Source organism: Berghia stephanieae, chromosome 9 (genome assembly GCF_034508935.2).
Source record: "Berghia stephanieae isolate SIO BIC M18660-M18661 chromosome 9, UCSD_Bste_1.3, whole genome shotgun sequence".
Lineage (NCBI taxonomy): Eukaryota > Metazoa > Mollusca > Gastropoda > Nudibranchia > Aeolidiidae > Berghia > Berghia stephanieae.
The window spans coordinates 43475259-43492758 of NC_088368.1; the positions used below are offsets into that span (position 1 = coordinate 43475259).

At 37.2% G+C, this 17500-nt stretch overlaps 2 protein-coding genes across 2 annotated transcripts in view; one reads left to right on the plus strand and one right to left on the minus strand.

Annotated features, from left to right (window-relative positions):
- Window positions 1-2870: 2870 nt before the first annotated feature.
- LOC144980291 (uncharacterized) overlaps window positions 2871-17500 on the minus strand; it is a 24762-nt gene continuing 10132 nt past the window's right edge. The window contains exons 3-5 of the mRNA XM_078927933.1: window positions 9644-9777; window positions 7947-8058; window positions 2871-3240 (exon numbers count right to left, since the gene is read on the minus strand). Of these exons, the coding sequence (XP_078784059.1) occupies window positions 2971-3240; window positions 7947-8058; window positions 9644-9777 (516 nt within the window). The 3' untranslated portion in view covers window positions 2871-2970. The remainder of the gene's footprint in view (window positions 3241-7946; window positions 8059-9643; window positions 9778-17500) is intronic.
- The window catches only part of LOC144980290 (uncharacterized), a 6846-nt gene continuing 658 nt past the window's right edge, over window positions 11313-17500 (plus strand). The window contains exons 1-3 of the mRNA XM_078927932.1: window positions 11313-11575; window positions 12699-12800; window positions 13572-17500. The exon at window positions 13572-17500 is cut by the window's right edge and continues 658 nt beyond it. Of these exons, the coding sequence (XP_078784058.1) occupies window positions 11355-11575; window positions 12699-12800; window positions 13572-15243 (1995 nt within the window). The 5' untranslated portion in view covers window positions 11313-11354 and the 3' untranslated portion in view covers window positions 15244-17500. The remainder of the gene's footprint in view (window positions 11576-12698; window positions 12801-13571) is intronic.

Genomic DNA, 17500 nt, shown 5'->3' on the forward strand with positions numbered 1-17500 from the left:
ATCATCACTACAACTACAACTTCAACCACCACCACCACCACCACCACATCATCATCACTACAACTACAACTTCAACCACCACCACCACCACCACATCATCATCACTACAACTACAACTTCAACCACCACCACCACCACCACCACCACCACCACCACATCATCATCACTACAACTACAACTTCAACCACCACCACCACCACCACCACATCATCATTACTACAACTACAACTTCAACCACCACCACCACCACCACATCATCATCACTACAACTACAACTTCAACCACCACCACCACCACCACATCATCATCACTACAACTACAACTTCAACCACCACCACCACCACCACATCATCATCACTACAACTACAACTTCAACCACCACCACCACCACCACATCATCATCACTACAACTACAACTTCAACCACCACCACCACCACCACCACCACCACCACCACATCATCATCACTACAACTACAACTTCAACCACCACCACCACCACCACCACCACCACCATATATATCATCATCACTACCACTACTACTACTATCACCACCACGACATGAACGTTGAATTAGTAAAATCATTCCTAAGATACAATACCAAACTTTTGCATCATCCCCTGACTACAATTGTCATACTCTGGAAACAAACACGTATTTAGACATTTGACCAGGAAACTCGTCCTTCAAACATTGATCGATTAGAGTAATCTTAATCTTGGAAAAACTTCTCAAACCCGGGACTTCCCAATATTTGAAGGACGATTTTTTTGCCCAAGATTTTAAATACCTATTTTCCGGAGTATGACAGTCCAGAGTTCAACTTCGATCGTACAAGTCACAACTTCGTGCAGCCGAATAGAATTGCAACTGTGAGTGTGGTGAGGATAGATGAGCTTGCCTAAGCCTTCATTATAATGTTATACATTTTTCAATCAAATTCCAATTAATGCGGCTATGTGGTCTTGTGCTATGACACTCGCTTTCGGATCGGAAGGTCCTGGGTTCGAGCCTCGCTCGACGCATAGTTGAGTCATTGGAAAAGACTATTTACTCACATTCTCTCACCGTACTCAGCTGTAAAATGAGTACCTGACCGTTAACAGCGTTGTCTTTGTCCGAAAAATTGTAATATCGGCTAACAGGCGTCATGTCTCGTCCTGCATGTTAAATGTTGCTGTTGACCAGGGACCCCTTGTAAAGCGCTTTGAGCACGTTAAGTGGATATTGCGCTATATAAAAGCTCAATTAAAAAAATATATTTTTTAATGCATCTTATATTTTCCGGCAAGAAATTCCATATTCGGATGTTGCTTGAAATACGAGTTGAGATGAGCATTAACTCAGGAAAGGGTTAAATCAGTACTGTGTATAAGATCTGTTGCCGGACACCGGAACAACTCGGTATCCATGATATCCTTGCTGCAAAACGGTGTGTCTTTTTTACGAAACCCACCGAAACCTGCCGAAACCCGCCGAAACCCGCCGAAACCTGCCGAAACGCGCCGAAACCCGCCGAAACCCGACAAATCGCGACGAATCCCGACAAAGTTATGGGAAGTAGGGAGCAGTGGGGAGTGAACCTGGAACTGAGGGAAGTGTACACCATTGGGGAGTGAACCTGAGACTGGGTTTCGGCGGGTTTCGTAAAAAAGAATTAGTGCTTTTTTAACGAAACCCGGCGAAACCCTACAATATCCAGCAAAGTTATGGGAAGTAGACAACTGTGGGGAGTGAACCCGAGACTCGGGGAAGTGTACACCGGTCGGGAGTGAACCTGAGACTAAGGTTATCGGCGGGTTTCGGCGGGTTTCGGCAGGTTTCGGCGGGTTTCGGCGGGTTTCGTAAAAAAGACACCCCCCTACAAAACGTACTGTAAAAATGAAAAAGCTCGATTTGCCTAAAGTTTAAAACAATTAATTGTGAATAATACTCCAACTATCATACTAGTCATTCTTATGATAGTTAACGCTAATGGACACCAATATGATTCGATAGTCTGATGTCACGTCCGCCTAGCAACAGGCAGCTTGGTTCTAAACAAATGGAGAATCGGTACTTTTTATTATTCATGCTGGCTAGAACTTTTTCACATATCATGTGATAAGAATGTATAAAAGTCAAAAAATGATCAAATTTATAATGTTTTTTTCTCCTCTGGATACATGTTTATGCTTTTCGAAGAAATAATTCATAAGGGCGGTGATGGAGATAATGGCGTCCGCCATTGTTCCGATAGTTTAAAACCAGTTACTATGTGTCATGACGAGGGAAGTGACATCACGACTGTTGAACCCTATTTATGACGATCGAATCATATTGGTGTCCATTAGCGTTAACAATCATAAGAATGACTAGTATGATAGTTGGAGTATTATTCACAATTAATTGTTACATGGTCTCGGATTATCAATTCAATTTCATTGTATAATCTATCCCAGTACTGTTGAATATTTTTTGGATGTCCCCGAAGTAGGATGGTGGGTGTTGATTATAATTGAGTAGCTTACTTTCAAAACGCACTAAGTCCTAATGTCACTATTCAAAGAAAACCGCAAATTTTATGTCATGTATTTATTGACTTAAAGAGGAAAATACGTGTCTTGTTTGCCTCACAGAACAATGCCCTGAGTGATTTGAAACTCCAAATGTTCTCATGTGATTCTATGGAGTCCTAAAGATAGCTTGAGAGTTTTATCTCATTTTCTATCAGGATGTGATTTAGAACGCTTTGGAAGTTACCTACTCAATTGTAGGCTTGTTGTTTAGAAAGCATGGAATGGTTTTAAAGCTCAAATCAAATATAATTTAATAATAATAATAATAATAATAATAATAATAATAATAATAATAATAATAATAATAATAATAATAATAATAATAATAATAATAATAATAATAATAATAATAATAATAATAATAATAATTTCATTGACATTATTATTTATTTGTGCCGTTTCCGAACTTGCATCATAGAGGTTGAAGAGATAAGAGAAGGTTTTGTATTTCTAACAATTTTGAGTAGATCTGGTCAAATATTTTTGTCTTCTTTTCGGGAACTTCTGGTTTTTCAGGGAGACAATCGTTGACATTTTTCTTGAAGGTATCAGGGTGATGGAAGTGTCCATGGAAGTGCTGGTAGGAGGCATCTCCCGTATCTGTGACGTGTGGAGTGTTGAATGCGCGAATCATAACACAAGTGCTACGTGTAAGGAGGAACACTCGGTACTCATCTGGGCCCTGCGGAGGAATCAAAGTATTTTTTGTTTTACTTTGTTATTTAGTCAATTAAATATGGAAGAAAAGTTATGAAACCAAACAAATGAAAAAAAAAACAAAACAAAAGAAAAAAACAAAAAAAAAACAACAAAAAACAAAACAAAACATGAGCTTTTATATTTTATTTATTGCGCAAAATCCACCAAATATGCTCAAAGTGCTTTATAAGGGATCCCTAGAGAACACCAACACTTAACATGTAGACATGAAACTTGTGTGGCAATATCATAATTTTTTTTTCAGTACTAACATACAACGTTGTTAATGTCCAAGTACTTATTTTAGAACCTGATTACGGTGAGGGAATGTGAGTAAAGAGTCTTTTCCAAGGACTCAACTAGGCGCGGAACCCAGGACCTTCCTATCCGAAGGCAAGTACCAAGGCATAAGACCATAGCAGCATATTTTAAGCCATTTTATTACGAGTGGCTCACTATGGCATTTCTAACGTAAAGGGTTGTGCACTGAGGCCAGTCCATTTTGTAACCTAATTCTTCTGCAATAGGCTTCAACAGTCGTATTGACGAATATTAACTTAGTAACTGGTTATAAACTATCGGAACAATGGCGGGCGCCCTTCTGAAATACTTTTCCGACGAGCATAAACGTGTATCTATATGAGAAAAACATGAATCTGATCATGTTTTGACTTTTATACATTCTGATCACATGACATGTAAAAAAGTTCTAGCCAGCATTAATAATAAAAAGTACCGATTTTCTTTGTTTAGAACCAAGCTACTCGTTGTTGGGCGGACGTGACATCAGACTGTTTAATCCTATTGAGTTAAATCTCTGTTCTCACATTTATGTTGATGATACACAGGTCTATGACTTTGCCTTTATCTCAGATTTTGAAAGGCTCATTGCATGGATCCTCGCTTGTTTTGAAAGGCTCATTGCATGGATCCTCGGTTGTTTTGAAAGGCTCATTGCATGGATCCTCGCTTGTTTTGAAAGGCTCATTGCATGGATCCTCGGTTGTTTTGAAAGGCTCATTGTATGGATCCTCGCTTGTTTTGAAAGGCTCATTGTATGGATCCTCGCTTGTTTTGAAAGGCTCATTGCATGGATCCTCGCTTGTTTTGAAAGGCTCATTGCATGGATCCTCGCTTGTTTTGAAAGGCTCATTGTATGGATCCTCGCTTGTTTTGAAAGGCTCATTGCATGGATCCTCGCTTGTTTTGAAAGGCTCATTGCATGGATCCTCGCTTGTTTTGAAAGGCTCATTGTATGTATCCTCGCTTGTTTTGAAAGGCTCATTGCATGGATCCTCGCTTGTTTTGAAAGGCTCATTGTATGGATCCTCGCTTGTTTTGAAAGGATCAAAATCAAGATGAACCATGACCGATCTGCGTACATTTTTTCCCCCTAGAAATGTTTTTCTGTCATTGTCTGGGCTCGACGGCTTATTTTTCAATGTCAGTGACCGTTGACTTATTTTTATATATTATGTTATTTATTTTGTTTTCTGAAAAATGATTTGCATGTGTTTATATATTTTTATGGTCAAGTTATGGTTATTTATTTATTTATTTATTTATTTATTTATTTATTTATTTATTTATTTATTTATTTATTCACTTATGTATCTATTTATTGTTTTGAAAGGCTCATTGTATGGATCCTCGCTTGTTTTGAAAGGCTCATTGCATGGATCCTCGCTTGTTTTGAAAGGCTCATTGCATGGATCCTCGCTTGTTTTGAAAGGCTCATTGTATGGATCCTCGCTTGTTTTGAAAGGCTCATTGTATGGATCCTCGCTTGTTTTGAAAGGCTCATTGCATGGATCCTCGCTTGTTTTGAAAGGCTCATTGCATGGATCCTCGCTTGTTTTGAAAGGCTCATTGTATGGATCCTCGCTTGTTTTGAAAGGCTCATTGCATGGATCCTCGCTTGTTTTGAAAGGCTCATTGTATGGATCCTCGCTTGTTTTGAAAGGATCAAAATCAAGATGAACCATGACCGATCTGCGTACATTTTTTCCCCCTAGAAATGTTTTTCTGTCATTGTCTGGGCTCGACGGCTTATTTTTCAATGTCAGTGACCGTTGACTTATTTTTATATATTATGTTATTTATTTTGTTTTCTGAAAAATGATTTGCATGTGTTTATATATTATTATGGTCAAGTTATGGTTATTTATTTATTTATTTATTTATTTATTTATTTATTTATTTATTTATTTATTTATTTATTTATTCACTTATGTATCTATTTATTTTTTTCTGTCTATGCATTTATTATATTCATGTTTATTTATTTATTTATCTATCTAATTATTATGGTAGTTTCCTTTTACCGGTATCGATTTGAAATTATTTGTAAATGCATGGCTCATATTGGCACTTGCCTAAAATAAACCTTTGAATGGAATTGAAATGAACTTTTACGCGTAGAATTCTGGAATTTTGGTTAAAATTTCAGAACGTCATAGTAGTTGTATCGTTCGGCTACACTTCTATGTTCAAGGTATTAATCCAGGTTCGGAAGTCATCATCACATTTGTTGATGGTTTCAAATCCCCCTTCCAGTTTTGTCTCTGGGCAATCTAGTACGGGGTGGTTTGCATCTTGTGGTGCTTGGTTGCACTTTGGGCATGTTGGTGATTCTTGGAGCCCCCATTTGTGCATGTTGGCAGCTGTTTTTGTATGTTTTGGCCGTAGTTTATTTGCAGCTATCCAGTATTTTCTTGGTTGATCCTGTAGACCTGGGAGACTTTTTCAGGGATCTTCAATTAGTTCCCCACCTGTTGGCTTATTTCTTTTCCATTCCTCGCACCAGGCTTCTTGTGTGTTGTAGTTTTCTTTCTTTGATAGGTAGAAAGGTGAACGAGATTTTAGTCTTGATGTTGGGGGCGCAGTTTTGTACATGGTTTGCAGAGGAGTTCCACTATCTTCTTCAGCTCTGGATATCCATTTCTGTGTTGCATCCTCTCTCCTCAAGTGGGGTGGTGCTATAGCGCTCACGACTGGCAGCCATTGTGTTGGGGTTGATTTCAGGCATCCAGTTACTGTTCCCATCGAGTCTCTTAGTTTCACATCAACAAGGTTTGTATGGGCACTTCTCGTCCAAACAGGAGCACAATATTCTGCCACACTGTAGCAAAGGGCCAGGGTTGATGTTCTGAGAAGAGTCTGCGATGCTCCACATGTTGTTCTTGCCAGTTTTCTGAGTAGACAATTTCGCTCCCCTATCTTTCTTGCTGTACCCTCAAGATGGGTTCTATAGGTCAGCCGTCTATCCAGTGTCACTCCGAGGTATTTTGGTTTTTGATCAGTTGGAAGTGTGGTGTCATCGATCTTGATCATCAGTTTTCGTTGTGATTCCCTGTTGTTAAGATGAAATGCGGTTGCAACTGTTTTTGTCGTATTCATTTTTAAATACCATCTGTCAAAATACCTTTTCATGGCCGTGGTGTCTTTGCTAAGAGTTGTTTCTATATCTTCCCAGTTTCTTGATTGGTATTCTAAGGCCCAGTCATCTGCATATCCTAGTTTTGTGGAAGTTGTTTGAGGCATGTCACTTATGTAGACGTTAAACAATGCTGGTGCTAAGACTGAGCCTTGTGGTACTCCATTTTTTATTCTTCTGACTTTGCTGGTGTTGCAACCAAGTACCACATGGAAATTCCTAGGTCCTGTCATGTATGAGAGCAGTTTCAAGATTTTTTTGCATGGGATTATTTTTGCAAGTTTCAGCATCAAGTCCACACTGTGTCATACGCAGCAGATAGATCAATAAAAACTGTGTCTCTTTTGAATTTCTTTTCAAATCCATTTTCAATTAAGGAGGTGAGAGCAAGGACCTGCTCGATTGTGCATCTATTTCGTTGAAACCCTGCCTGTTCAATTGGGATTATAGGATTCAAGTAAGGGGTTATTCTTGTTAATATTATTTGTTCTAGTAGTTTGTAGAGGCAACATAGTAGAGAGATGGGTCTATAGTCAGATGGCTCTGTTGCTGGTTTTCCTGGTTTGAGGATGACTATAACTCTAGCATGTTTCCATGTTTGTGGGTATCTTCCTTTGTCAAGTATGTCAGACATTACGGCAGCCAACCAGTTCTTTGCGTTGTTTCCAAGGTGTGTTATCATATCTGGATATATGCCATCGATCCCTGCTGCTTTTCCATTCTTCATACTTTTGATACCTTCATGTATTTCTTCGTGACTGATTGTCACTAAATTCTACCAGACTATATAAACGTTCAAGAATATATATAGTTGTTGTGTGTTCGTACGCTATATCGGCAGTCGGATGTTGTGAGTATTTTAGCAAAACGCACAGCTCAATAAATTTTCGTTTCAAAAGTTTATCATTATTCATTACATTGCTCTGACTTCTATTGTAAAACGTTTGAAGCCTGGTGTAAATGATATTTTTGAAATAAATATCTTCATCGTTGTCGTCATCGTCGTCGTCTTCATTATGATTGATCATCATCATCATCATCATCATCATCATCATCATCATCATCATCATCATCATCATTATCATCATCATCATCATCATCATCATCATCATCATCATCATCATCATCATCATCATCATTATCAACAACAACAACAACAACAACAACATCGCCATTATTACACAATGTCATCATCATTATCTTCTGTTTACCACTCAATGATCAGCTAATTAAAATAACTAAGTAAAGCTTACAGTTTTGTTTCTCCAAGCATCTACAATCTCGCCTTTTTCAAGGGTTTGGCCGAAGTACTCAGCCTCTTTAGGCACACATCGATGGACCGGGAAGTGTGGCATTTTGTACTTGCTGAGGAAACAACATGGATTGGACAGTGTTAGGCCTAATCTTCAATGTGGACATCATAAACGAGCGAGCGTTAAGATACGAAGGAGCAAATGAAGGTGAAACATCTTTTTCTTTATGCTTTTCGGGGTTTTTTTTTACCTCATTGTTTGAGTAATCATCCAATTACATTGTCATGAAAGGCTTTTACAATATGAGAGGATAAAGTCAAAATCTTTAGCCTGTGTTACAAAAGGGATTTATTTTATAGTTTTGAGTATAAATAATAATGTGAAATTGAATGTAAGATTCAATTTGATATACGAAAACAGATAAGATGGACGTTTCGGGTTTCCCCTTTATCAACAAAACAGGATGAATGAAACACTATAGACGAATGAGATAATATGGTTGTTGAGTTGTTCAGATGAATAAACAAAACATTGATTGTTCATCGTACGTTCATTTTTGTACATTGCTATATTGATGTGTATTTATTTTAAAATCATTGAGCTTTATATAGCACAATATCCACTAAATGTGCTCAAAGCGCTTTACAAGGGGTCCCTGGTCAACAGCAACATTTAACATGTAGGACGGGACATGACGCCTGTTAGGCGATATTACAATTTTTCGGACAAAGACAACGCTGATAACGAACAGGTACTCATTTTACAGCTGAGTACTGTGAGAGAATGTGAGTAAAGAGCCTTTTCCAAGGACTCAACTATGCGCCGAGCGCGAGGCTCGAACCCAGGACCTTCCGATCCGAAGCGAGTGTCATACCACTAGACCACATAGCCGCACATATATCGATTCCTTTGATTACAACTATCACTCTGGGTGGGGTTCCCGACCTCCCATAGTGGGCAGGGAGGTATCTGTTGTGTCTCCTACACCCCTGTATCTGTTTTCCAATTGCTTTCTGTCTTTGTCTTGGAATAAGAGTGTGTGCTAAGTTTTTTTCCCTAGTAGTAGAAGATGCTTATGGCTACACCTCCAAAGTCATTTAATCAACCCAGCTTCGAAAGTCTTCCTCCGCCCTAAGGACTGTTTCATTTTTGTCCTGACCCTGGCGGAGTCCTTGGCTGGGAGGGAAACAGTTGAATGTATAGTTATAGTTTTGGGAGATTATATTTTTTCCTTGTAAACCTTTTCTCTGTTATGTACTGTTGTTGTTTTTTTTTTAATTTAAAGATATTATGATTTATTAACATTTGAGTGCATTCCTCTTAGTGGGATCTTGTGCTGGTGTCTGGGTGAAAATTTAGGTAATATCAAACTAAGTACACCGATTGTGTGCTCTTAGGATCTACATCTGTTCCCTATTTGTACCATTCCCATTTGTCTTGCGTTTTCCTCAAGTTCCAATTGTACATCTAGAATGTTTTTACGATCCAAAAATTTTCACCCTTTTTACTGGCGCTGATTTGACCAAAATGTGTTGCAAGCGCCGTAACTTACTTACTTACTTACTTACTTATCCAAACCAGCGACCACCTGAGCTCTAGCCCTCCGGTCTTGTGCCATGACGTAGAAGTTAGACGTCTTTCGTAGTTGGCAAGCGCCGTAAAACCCTTAAAAACAAACAAACCACTGTTACCCTTACAAGCAAAGTCCGTTGGTTTTCCTCTCATAATAGACGTGCTTGTTCCCATCATAAAGCCTCCAATCTACGCCATTAGCCCCAAAATAATTCATGAGTGCAAGCTTTTTGTTGTAGTCGAAATAAGTTTTCACTTTCTGAAAAGAAAGAAACATTAGAACATTTACTATCTAGTATGTTTTGATATGGAGCCCCTTGTATATTAGAACATTTACTGTAATTTTTTTTATTATTATTGGCACGCGTTTTTCTGGGTTTTTTTTCAGCTGTCCCTCTATCGAAAGTTATAGATAGTATGCGCTTGGCTAAGAAGCTCATAAAATTGCCATCCGGAAGTATAACGGACCAACACACACACACCTGTGTGTATCCATGAACTTTTATAGTCGGGTTAATCCAGATCAGTGAGCATTACTCATAAACGCGGATGGCAAAAAAAAAAAAAAAACAATAACAAAGACCTGAGTAACGTCATCTTCGAACTATCTATACTATCTATAGATTTTGGATCGTGTTGATGCAATATCAAATAAAGTTTTCTTCTTTAAGACCTATTTATAAACTACTCTAAAACCGCTGTCATGCAATTTGAGATTTTACACTGTTAAATATGTCAACAAGTTACGCACCACAAAGTATGAGATGAATTCATCATTTTTCCTAAAAAAAAATATCGTGCTGACATGGTAGTTCCGGTTAGTGATTATGAGTTCAAGTCATACTTGTTTCCGAATATAAACAATTCGCTTTAACTGTTATAAACTTACCACTTCTGTAGTTTGCATTAAATTTTGAATTTATTATTGTTGGCATATTATCTACATCATGTCGCAATTGGATTCAGTAGTCTGATGTCACGCCGCCTGGCAACGGCGGCCATCTTGGTTCTAAACAAAGAAAATCATTTCTTTTTATTATTCGTGCTGGCTAGAACTTTTCATATGTCTTGTGATCAGAATGTGTAACAGTCAAAACATGATGAAATTTATGTTTTTTTTCCCTCTGGATACGCTTTTATGCTTGCCGGAGAAATATTTCATACGGGCGTCCGCCATTGTTCCGATAGTTTAGAGCCAGTGTTACTAAGTTACCATGCGTCATTAGGAAGGAAGTGACGTTACGACTGTTGAAGAGTATTAAGGGGGCTCGCGGGTCGATGTTTCGGTGAAAATTGATGATTTAGTTGAAAAAAATCGATTTTGAGATTTTTGCACCAGGGAACATATTGATGTCTTACAATTATAAAAACATCGTACATTTCATATAAAAATAAACAGAAATATCTAAAATTCGCACATTTATGACCCTCATCTAGCCAGCGTGAGCGTCAAAAATCAACATTTGTTCCGAAAATAGCAATGTTTGGGTCGTAGCAACTGTACATAATATATCGATGAAGGTCGCCATGTTTGGTATCGTTGGAAAGGCCTTTTTTTCGTCTTCACAATGAATTTTCCCGCGGTCTCAGTTGATGAATGAGCCATTTACTATGGAATGCATCGTGGGGTCATTGATAGTAAATTTGACGTCGCTGATTGGCTGACCTCGATAAAAACCATCTAGGCTAGTAACGTGACAGGCGCACAGCTCATTTTTACCATTCGCGCATGCGCATTTACTACTTTCGAAATTCATTTTCATCGCTTCCGCTGTAAACATTTCTCTCAGTTCGTCTTCAAACTTCATCCCGAAAACATCGAAATCATCTCTAAAAATGCCGAAATCCGTTAAAACATTTGCGTATGGGCGCAAAAAACGTTCATACAAGAAACCAAGGGGTCGATATGCGACGAAGTCCATGGAAAATAACCTTCTTGATGCACTTGCTGGCGAGGAAACATTGATGAGTGAAACGCCTTCCTCAACATCTTCTACCACTGCGAGTACATCAGGCATTGGCTCTTTGTCTTTGCCGTCCATAAATGGAAGCCCCACGTGAGTACAGAATATTTTTATACTTCTTGTTTGTTATCGAAGGGTTTATGACTAGATGTCCCTTTTACTTACTGTGATATCACGAACACGATAGCCCTATCTAGTGATTGGTCTACGTGTTTTTTTTTTTTTTTTTTTTTTTTTTTTTTTTTTGTAGTAAGTGTCCCTTAAAAAAAAAACTTATCTAGACGTCTAGATAGATTTTGATTTAGATAGAAGATAGACTGACTATGAGTACTAGTAGTGGCTTGGTTCAACTTGTCTAGCATTGTCTAAGACTCGTAGTTCGTAGACCATGATAATTTAGTGTAATTATAATACAGGTTATTTTTTATCGTTGGAATGGGATGATTAAAGTTACGACAGCTTCTATAATTTTCATTGTCTCTGGTGTGACATCGACATCGTCAAGTCCAGGTGCTCACTCGTTAGAGTTAGTTGCTTTGTAAACTGTGTTATTTTTAGCGTTACTCCCTTATTACTTATTGCTTTTGTAATGGCCAGACTACGGACCATTTTTGTTGTCAGGAATGACCCTAGAGTTATCGAGTCGCTCAGTGAATGCATCAACGTTTTAGTTTCAGTAGACCAGTCCAAGGGTGTTTTAGAGCAAATACTTTTTTGGCTTTATTTTCATATAGAGTAGATCAGGAATGTATAATGTTTTTGTATCGGGACTGCTGAACAAATTGATCATTTGTTGTGAAAGATGGTAGCTGTTTCAAGCCCAATTTTGTCAGTATCTAGACATAGAGTTGGCTTTGAAATTTAACTTTCATTATGATATTATATTCTGATTCTAGCTTGATTTATTTTATGGAACTGAATTTTACAGAAATCTGTCATGTAACTTATCAAATTTTTAAAATGCTTGCAGCTACCTTTTCTTATCCATAAGTATGATTCAGTCATACAGTAGGTAGGCTTATCAGCCCCATTCTCCATAGAGTCATTGGAATATGACTAAGTAAATTACTATCCCTAAGTATTTTTCTTCACTTTCTATTTCAACTGGATTTAGCAATTTTTGCTCAAAGATATAGAGCTATTTGAGTTTGAGCACTAGTGTCTGTAGAACCTTTTTATGAATCTTACAAAGATTATCACATTTTTTCCTTCGCAGTAGTGATGATGATCAAGATCTTGAGGAAGTGAGTGAAGCACCTCTAACTTCTGTTACTGATGCTGACATTGCTTCTTTACCGCTCGTGACTGAAACCCCCATGTGAGTATGAATTTTCTTCTTTTTTTAAAATTTTAGTGTGGGTGCGTTCTCTAGTGAATGCATTTTGTGGCCCAGTATCAAGTTTTGTATCTTAGTGAATGTTAGCACTAAATGTGTCGTATGAATCTATGAAATTTTGTATTTATCCATATGTAATTTCATTTTGCTTTGTGAAGCAATTTGAGCCAATACAAATGCTGTAAAGCGTTATGAAATGCACTTATTAATATTTCTATATTTTTAATTTATTGATTCTGGAATGGCCTCAACACGACAGTGATAGTTTAGGTTCTGATTACAGCTTTGCTCTGCGCTTGTATCAATGGTAAATTTCTAGATGTGTGTTGTCATAGTGCATGCCTATGGACTATGATTATTCATTGCAATTAGAGTGTAAAATAATTGTATGTACAAGTGCCTAGCAGGTAGCATATCTTGTCCTGTGTGTTTGAGTGTTTCTGTTGACCAGGGACCCCTTGTAATGCACTTCGGTCACGTTAAGTGGATATTGCACTGTATAAAAGTTGGACTTTTTTTTTTTGTATTGTATAAATTTTCCTAATTTTTTTTCCAGGCTCAAGACTGGTGGTGTGAAAGCCTAGTTTTAGTTTTGAAACGAGAAGCGATATGTCACAACCCAATTGTTTTTATTATTGATTCTAAAATCTTCATAAGAGCCTTTTCTATCAAATTTATCTCTCAACGTTGTGTTGTATATTGTTTGCACTCACAAGCTAACTAAATACTTTTGTCATTTTTTTCCTTCCGCAGAGATCATCCAGAGCCTTGTGGGTTGAATTCTTCGCGGTTCGAGGAAAAGTTAGCCGCAATGGACAGTCATGGCACATCATGTGAGCTCAGTGATGACAGAAATTTCTTCATCCACTCAACGTTCTTCTCGTCTCTGCTTGATATTGTCGTCTGCCCAACGTGCATTGGTTCTGATGTCACTTTTCAATATTCTCATTCTGTTGGATTGGCATGCAGATTTTCTCTTCTTTGCAATACATGCAATGCTATAGTGTGGTCATCGTACTCATCACCAAAATGTAAAGACCGCTATGACATCAATGTTCGTGCTGTTCTGGCTTCGAAAGAATGTGGGGTCTGTCTTAGTACCATGAAAGACCTATTCAGCATTATGAATATCCCCAACGTAATGCACCATAAAACATATCGCGATATAAGTGATATTGTCAAGGTAGCTGCTAAGGATGCTGCAGATGAAGTCATGCGCACATCTGCAGATGTCATCAGGGAGCGTCACAAAGCAAATGTTTATGCTACTGAGCAGATTAGTGATTCAGGAATTCAGGTGGTTGGAGTGTCCTACGATGGCACCTGGCACAAAAGGGGACACTCATCTCATTACGGTGTTGGTGTTGCTATAGACATTGATAGCGGACTAGTTTTAGATACCCATTCAGTATCTAATTATTGTGTTGGTTGTTTGTGTGCCCCATCTCGGGATTCAGCAGACTTTACTCAGTGGCAAACACACCACAAGCCCTTGTGTAATAAGAATTTTGGGGGTTCTTCAAATGCTATGGAGGCGGAGGCAGCCCGTGTGATATTTTCTAGATCTGTGAAGGATTGTGGTTTGATTTATGGGACAATGTTGTGTGATGGTGATAGTAAGGCCCTAAATAAAGTTAATGATTTAGAAATATATGATATCACTGTGAGGAAGGAAGACTGTGTTAACCACATTGCTAAAAGAATTTTTAATCAATTGGAACAATTAAAGAAGGACAATAAGAAAAAACTAAATAGAAAATTGACTGCTAGCAAAATAAAAAAAATTACAAACACTTACGCCACAAATCTCAGAAAGAATGCGCCGGATGTGGAGAAAATGAAGCTCGGTGTTATTGGTGGATTTCTCCACATGATGAGCACAGACCGGGCACCAAACCATCGTCTTTGTCCGGATGGGGAGAATTCATGGTGCAAGTACAAAAATGCCCTCGCGAGAGGAAGAGCTCCACCTCCACATCAACCAACGTTGACCACTGAGGTTGGAACGTTGGTTTACCCTATCATCCGCAGATTGACGGATCCAGATTTGTTGAAACGGTGTGCGAAGATGACTACGCAAAACCCGAATGAAAGTTTTAATTCAATAATCTGGAAGCGTTGTCCAAAGACTAACTTTGCTCACCTCCCAAACATTGAGACTGCAGTTGCCCTGAGTGTTATTTCTTTCAATGTGGGACCTTGTGGACTTTCGAAAGTGTTTGAACGCCTCGGTTTGACATGGGGAGTTGTGAACAATGTGCATGCTCTCAAAGTGGAGAAGACGCGTTTACGACATTCAAAACGCAAAGGGAAGAGTGTGTCCAGATGGAAGAGGAAGCACTTGAGGGAGCGGCATCTCGAAGAGACTGACAAAATTGTGGAGGAGGAAGGTGTTACCTACTCCTCAGGTGCTTTTAATAGTTAACTTTCTCCTATATGATTTTTTTTTTCTTGATGTATCCTTATTTATATCTAAGCTGTTATTATTGATATAGTCTTTATGGTCATATTTCTCAAAACGTACTTTTTTTTTTCTTGTTCTGATTATATGCTTTCAGTCTCCACCGTTTTAAAAATTATGAACACATGACTTTGAAATTTGAGACATCAACATTGTCTATCTATTGTTACAAGTAACTGGTTTTTTTTCTATTTTACCGTTGACTTTTTCAAAATGACAGATTTTCGCAGAATTTTTCAGGCGTATTTTAAAAGATTGTATAACTACACTAAATTTTTTTATTTTATTGTATGGATAGATCTATAACTGTGCTACAAAATAACTTTCTATATTTTTATTTTACTTAGTTGAAATAGTTTTTTCGCTCAATAAATATTGGTGCGATTTTTTTTTTAACACTCGATTTTCAGGAGCGGTGTCCGTTGTCATAAAGCATGACAACTGCACAGTAATGTACGTAACTAGTTAGATTATGGCATGTCAGCTGTGTATGTTTATAATCATTTCTAGTCAGTTTTTTTGGTTTCGACATACCTTTCTAAACTTGTTTTCTTGTTCCATCTTTAGGGTCATTTTTCACGCGATTTCGATTATTTGCTGATAAATCTAGATTTTGATTCTTCACCATTTTATTTATTTTAAAGTTACAGCTTTCAAATTTGCCATTTAAATACTCTATTAGTTGCTACAGCTCATTGGCTATTTATTTTAGGGTTGGAGTGCTCTGTTATTAAAAAAAAAATTTTTGTCCGTTGAATCGCACATTTTCGATTTTCATTATTCCATTTTAGGAGCTCACTTTTTGTAATCCTTCTGAAATATTAAATTGGATTGCAATATACTATCTAAGTATTTTCTTTTTTGTACCAATGTCTACCAGGTATGTTTTCATCAATATGAACTCAGTTTGTTGGTATAAACATTTATTTCTCATACGGCCTTGTTGTTCAATCTTTAGACTCGATTTTCTCGAAACTTCAATTTTTCGAATGAATATAGATTTTGGTTCTCCACCATTTTTTTATTTGAGAAGCTAGAGCTTTGAAATTTGACATATATATACTCTTACTACTGTTACAAATAGCTGGCTATTTAGTTTGGTGATAGTTGGCTTATTTGTTTTTGTATAATTGGATATGTTGAGTAAATTGTCCCGTTTTTGCATCTTTTCGAAGCAAATTTTTTGAAATTCTTATAAAGTAAAACATCAGCAAACTATATACTATATAACAAGCCAGCTATTTGTAACATAGTCTATCAAGTATTTTCCAAGTTAAATGGCTGAAATCGGACATGAATTGTTGAAATGGTCGAGTTCCAAAATTTGTGTTTATTTTTCAAGATGGCCGCCGCTGCCATGGTTACGTATGTTTTTTTTTTTGTTTTTTTAAAATCAAATCTCAATATTTATACCTATGCTACCTTATGGTCATATTGGTTTCTTGAGTTTGTCAGTTTTTAAAAAAAGTTGTCTCTCAGTGTCGAGCCCCCTTAACAAAGATTGAGATGAAATCTCTAGCTTTAAATCATTTTAAATAGTGAAATATTGTTTATTATCGTTGTCTATTTCATGATTATTTTTGTCATTAATAGTTCATTCTACTATGAAGTTAATACATTTTTGATTCATTTGATCTTGACCACTTTTCAATTACCAGTATTCTATGATAGTATTTTTCGATTTTACATTGCCATATTGATATTTTTCCCTGACATTCAAAGTTGTGTAAAACTGTCTGTGAATGATAGAATACAAGCTATATGAGATTCTGTAATTATAAACTATTGTATAAGGCATTTAAAGGATAATTTCTATTAAGCCTTTTGTAAGATAAGATAAGATAGTGATTGTAAACTCGATATTGTCAAATTAACAATGAATACTGTTTATATAACTTTGAGAGATTTTGTCTTTGCATGAACGTTTCAAAGAACTTTAGAAGGTTTTAAAAACATATTAGGTTCTTGAACAATACGATACAGTATGATACAATACAAAATCTCTATCGGTTCCACTTCCCTAAAGCTGCGAAAAGAAGTCTTCTTTTATCTATCGATAAGCCATATAAGATGACGACTATGGAATTGGAATGTCGCAGTCAAGCATGAGAAGATGGTTATCGACATAGATAGACAGATCACCAGTGTGGAAAGTCGTGGCAGGAAAAATATCCTAGACAAGTTTGATATGTATAGGGAATGAGATTAGCGGAAGAGTAGC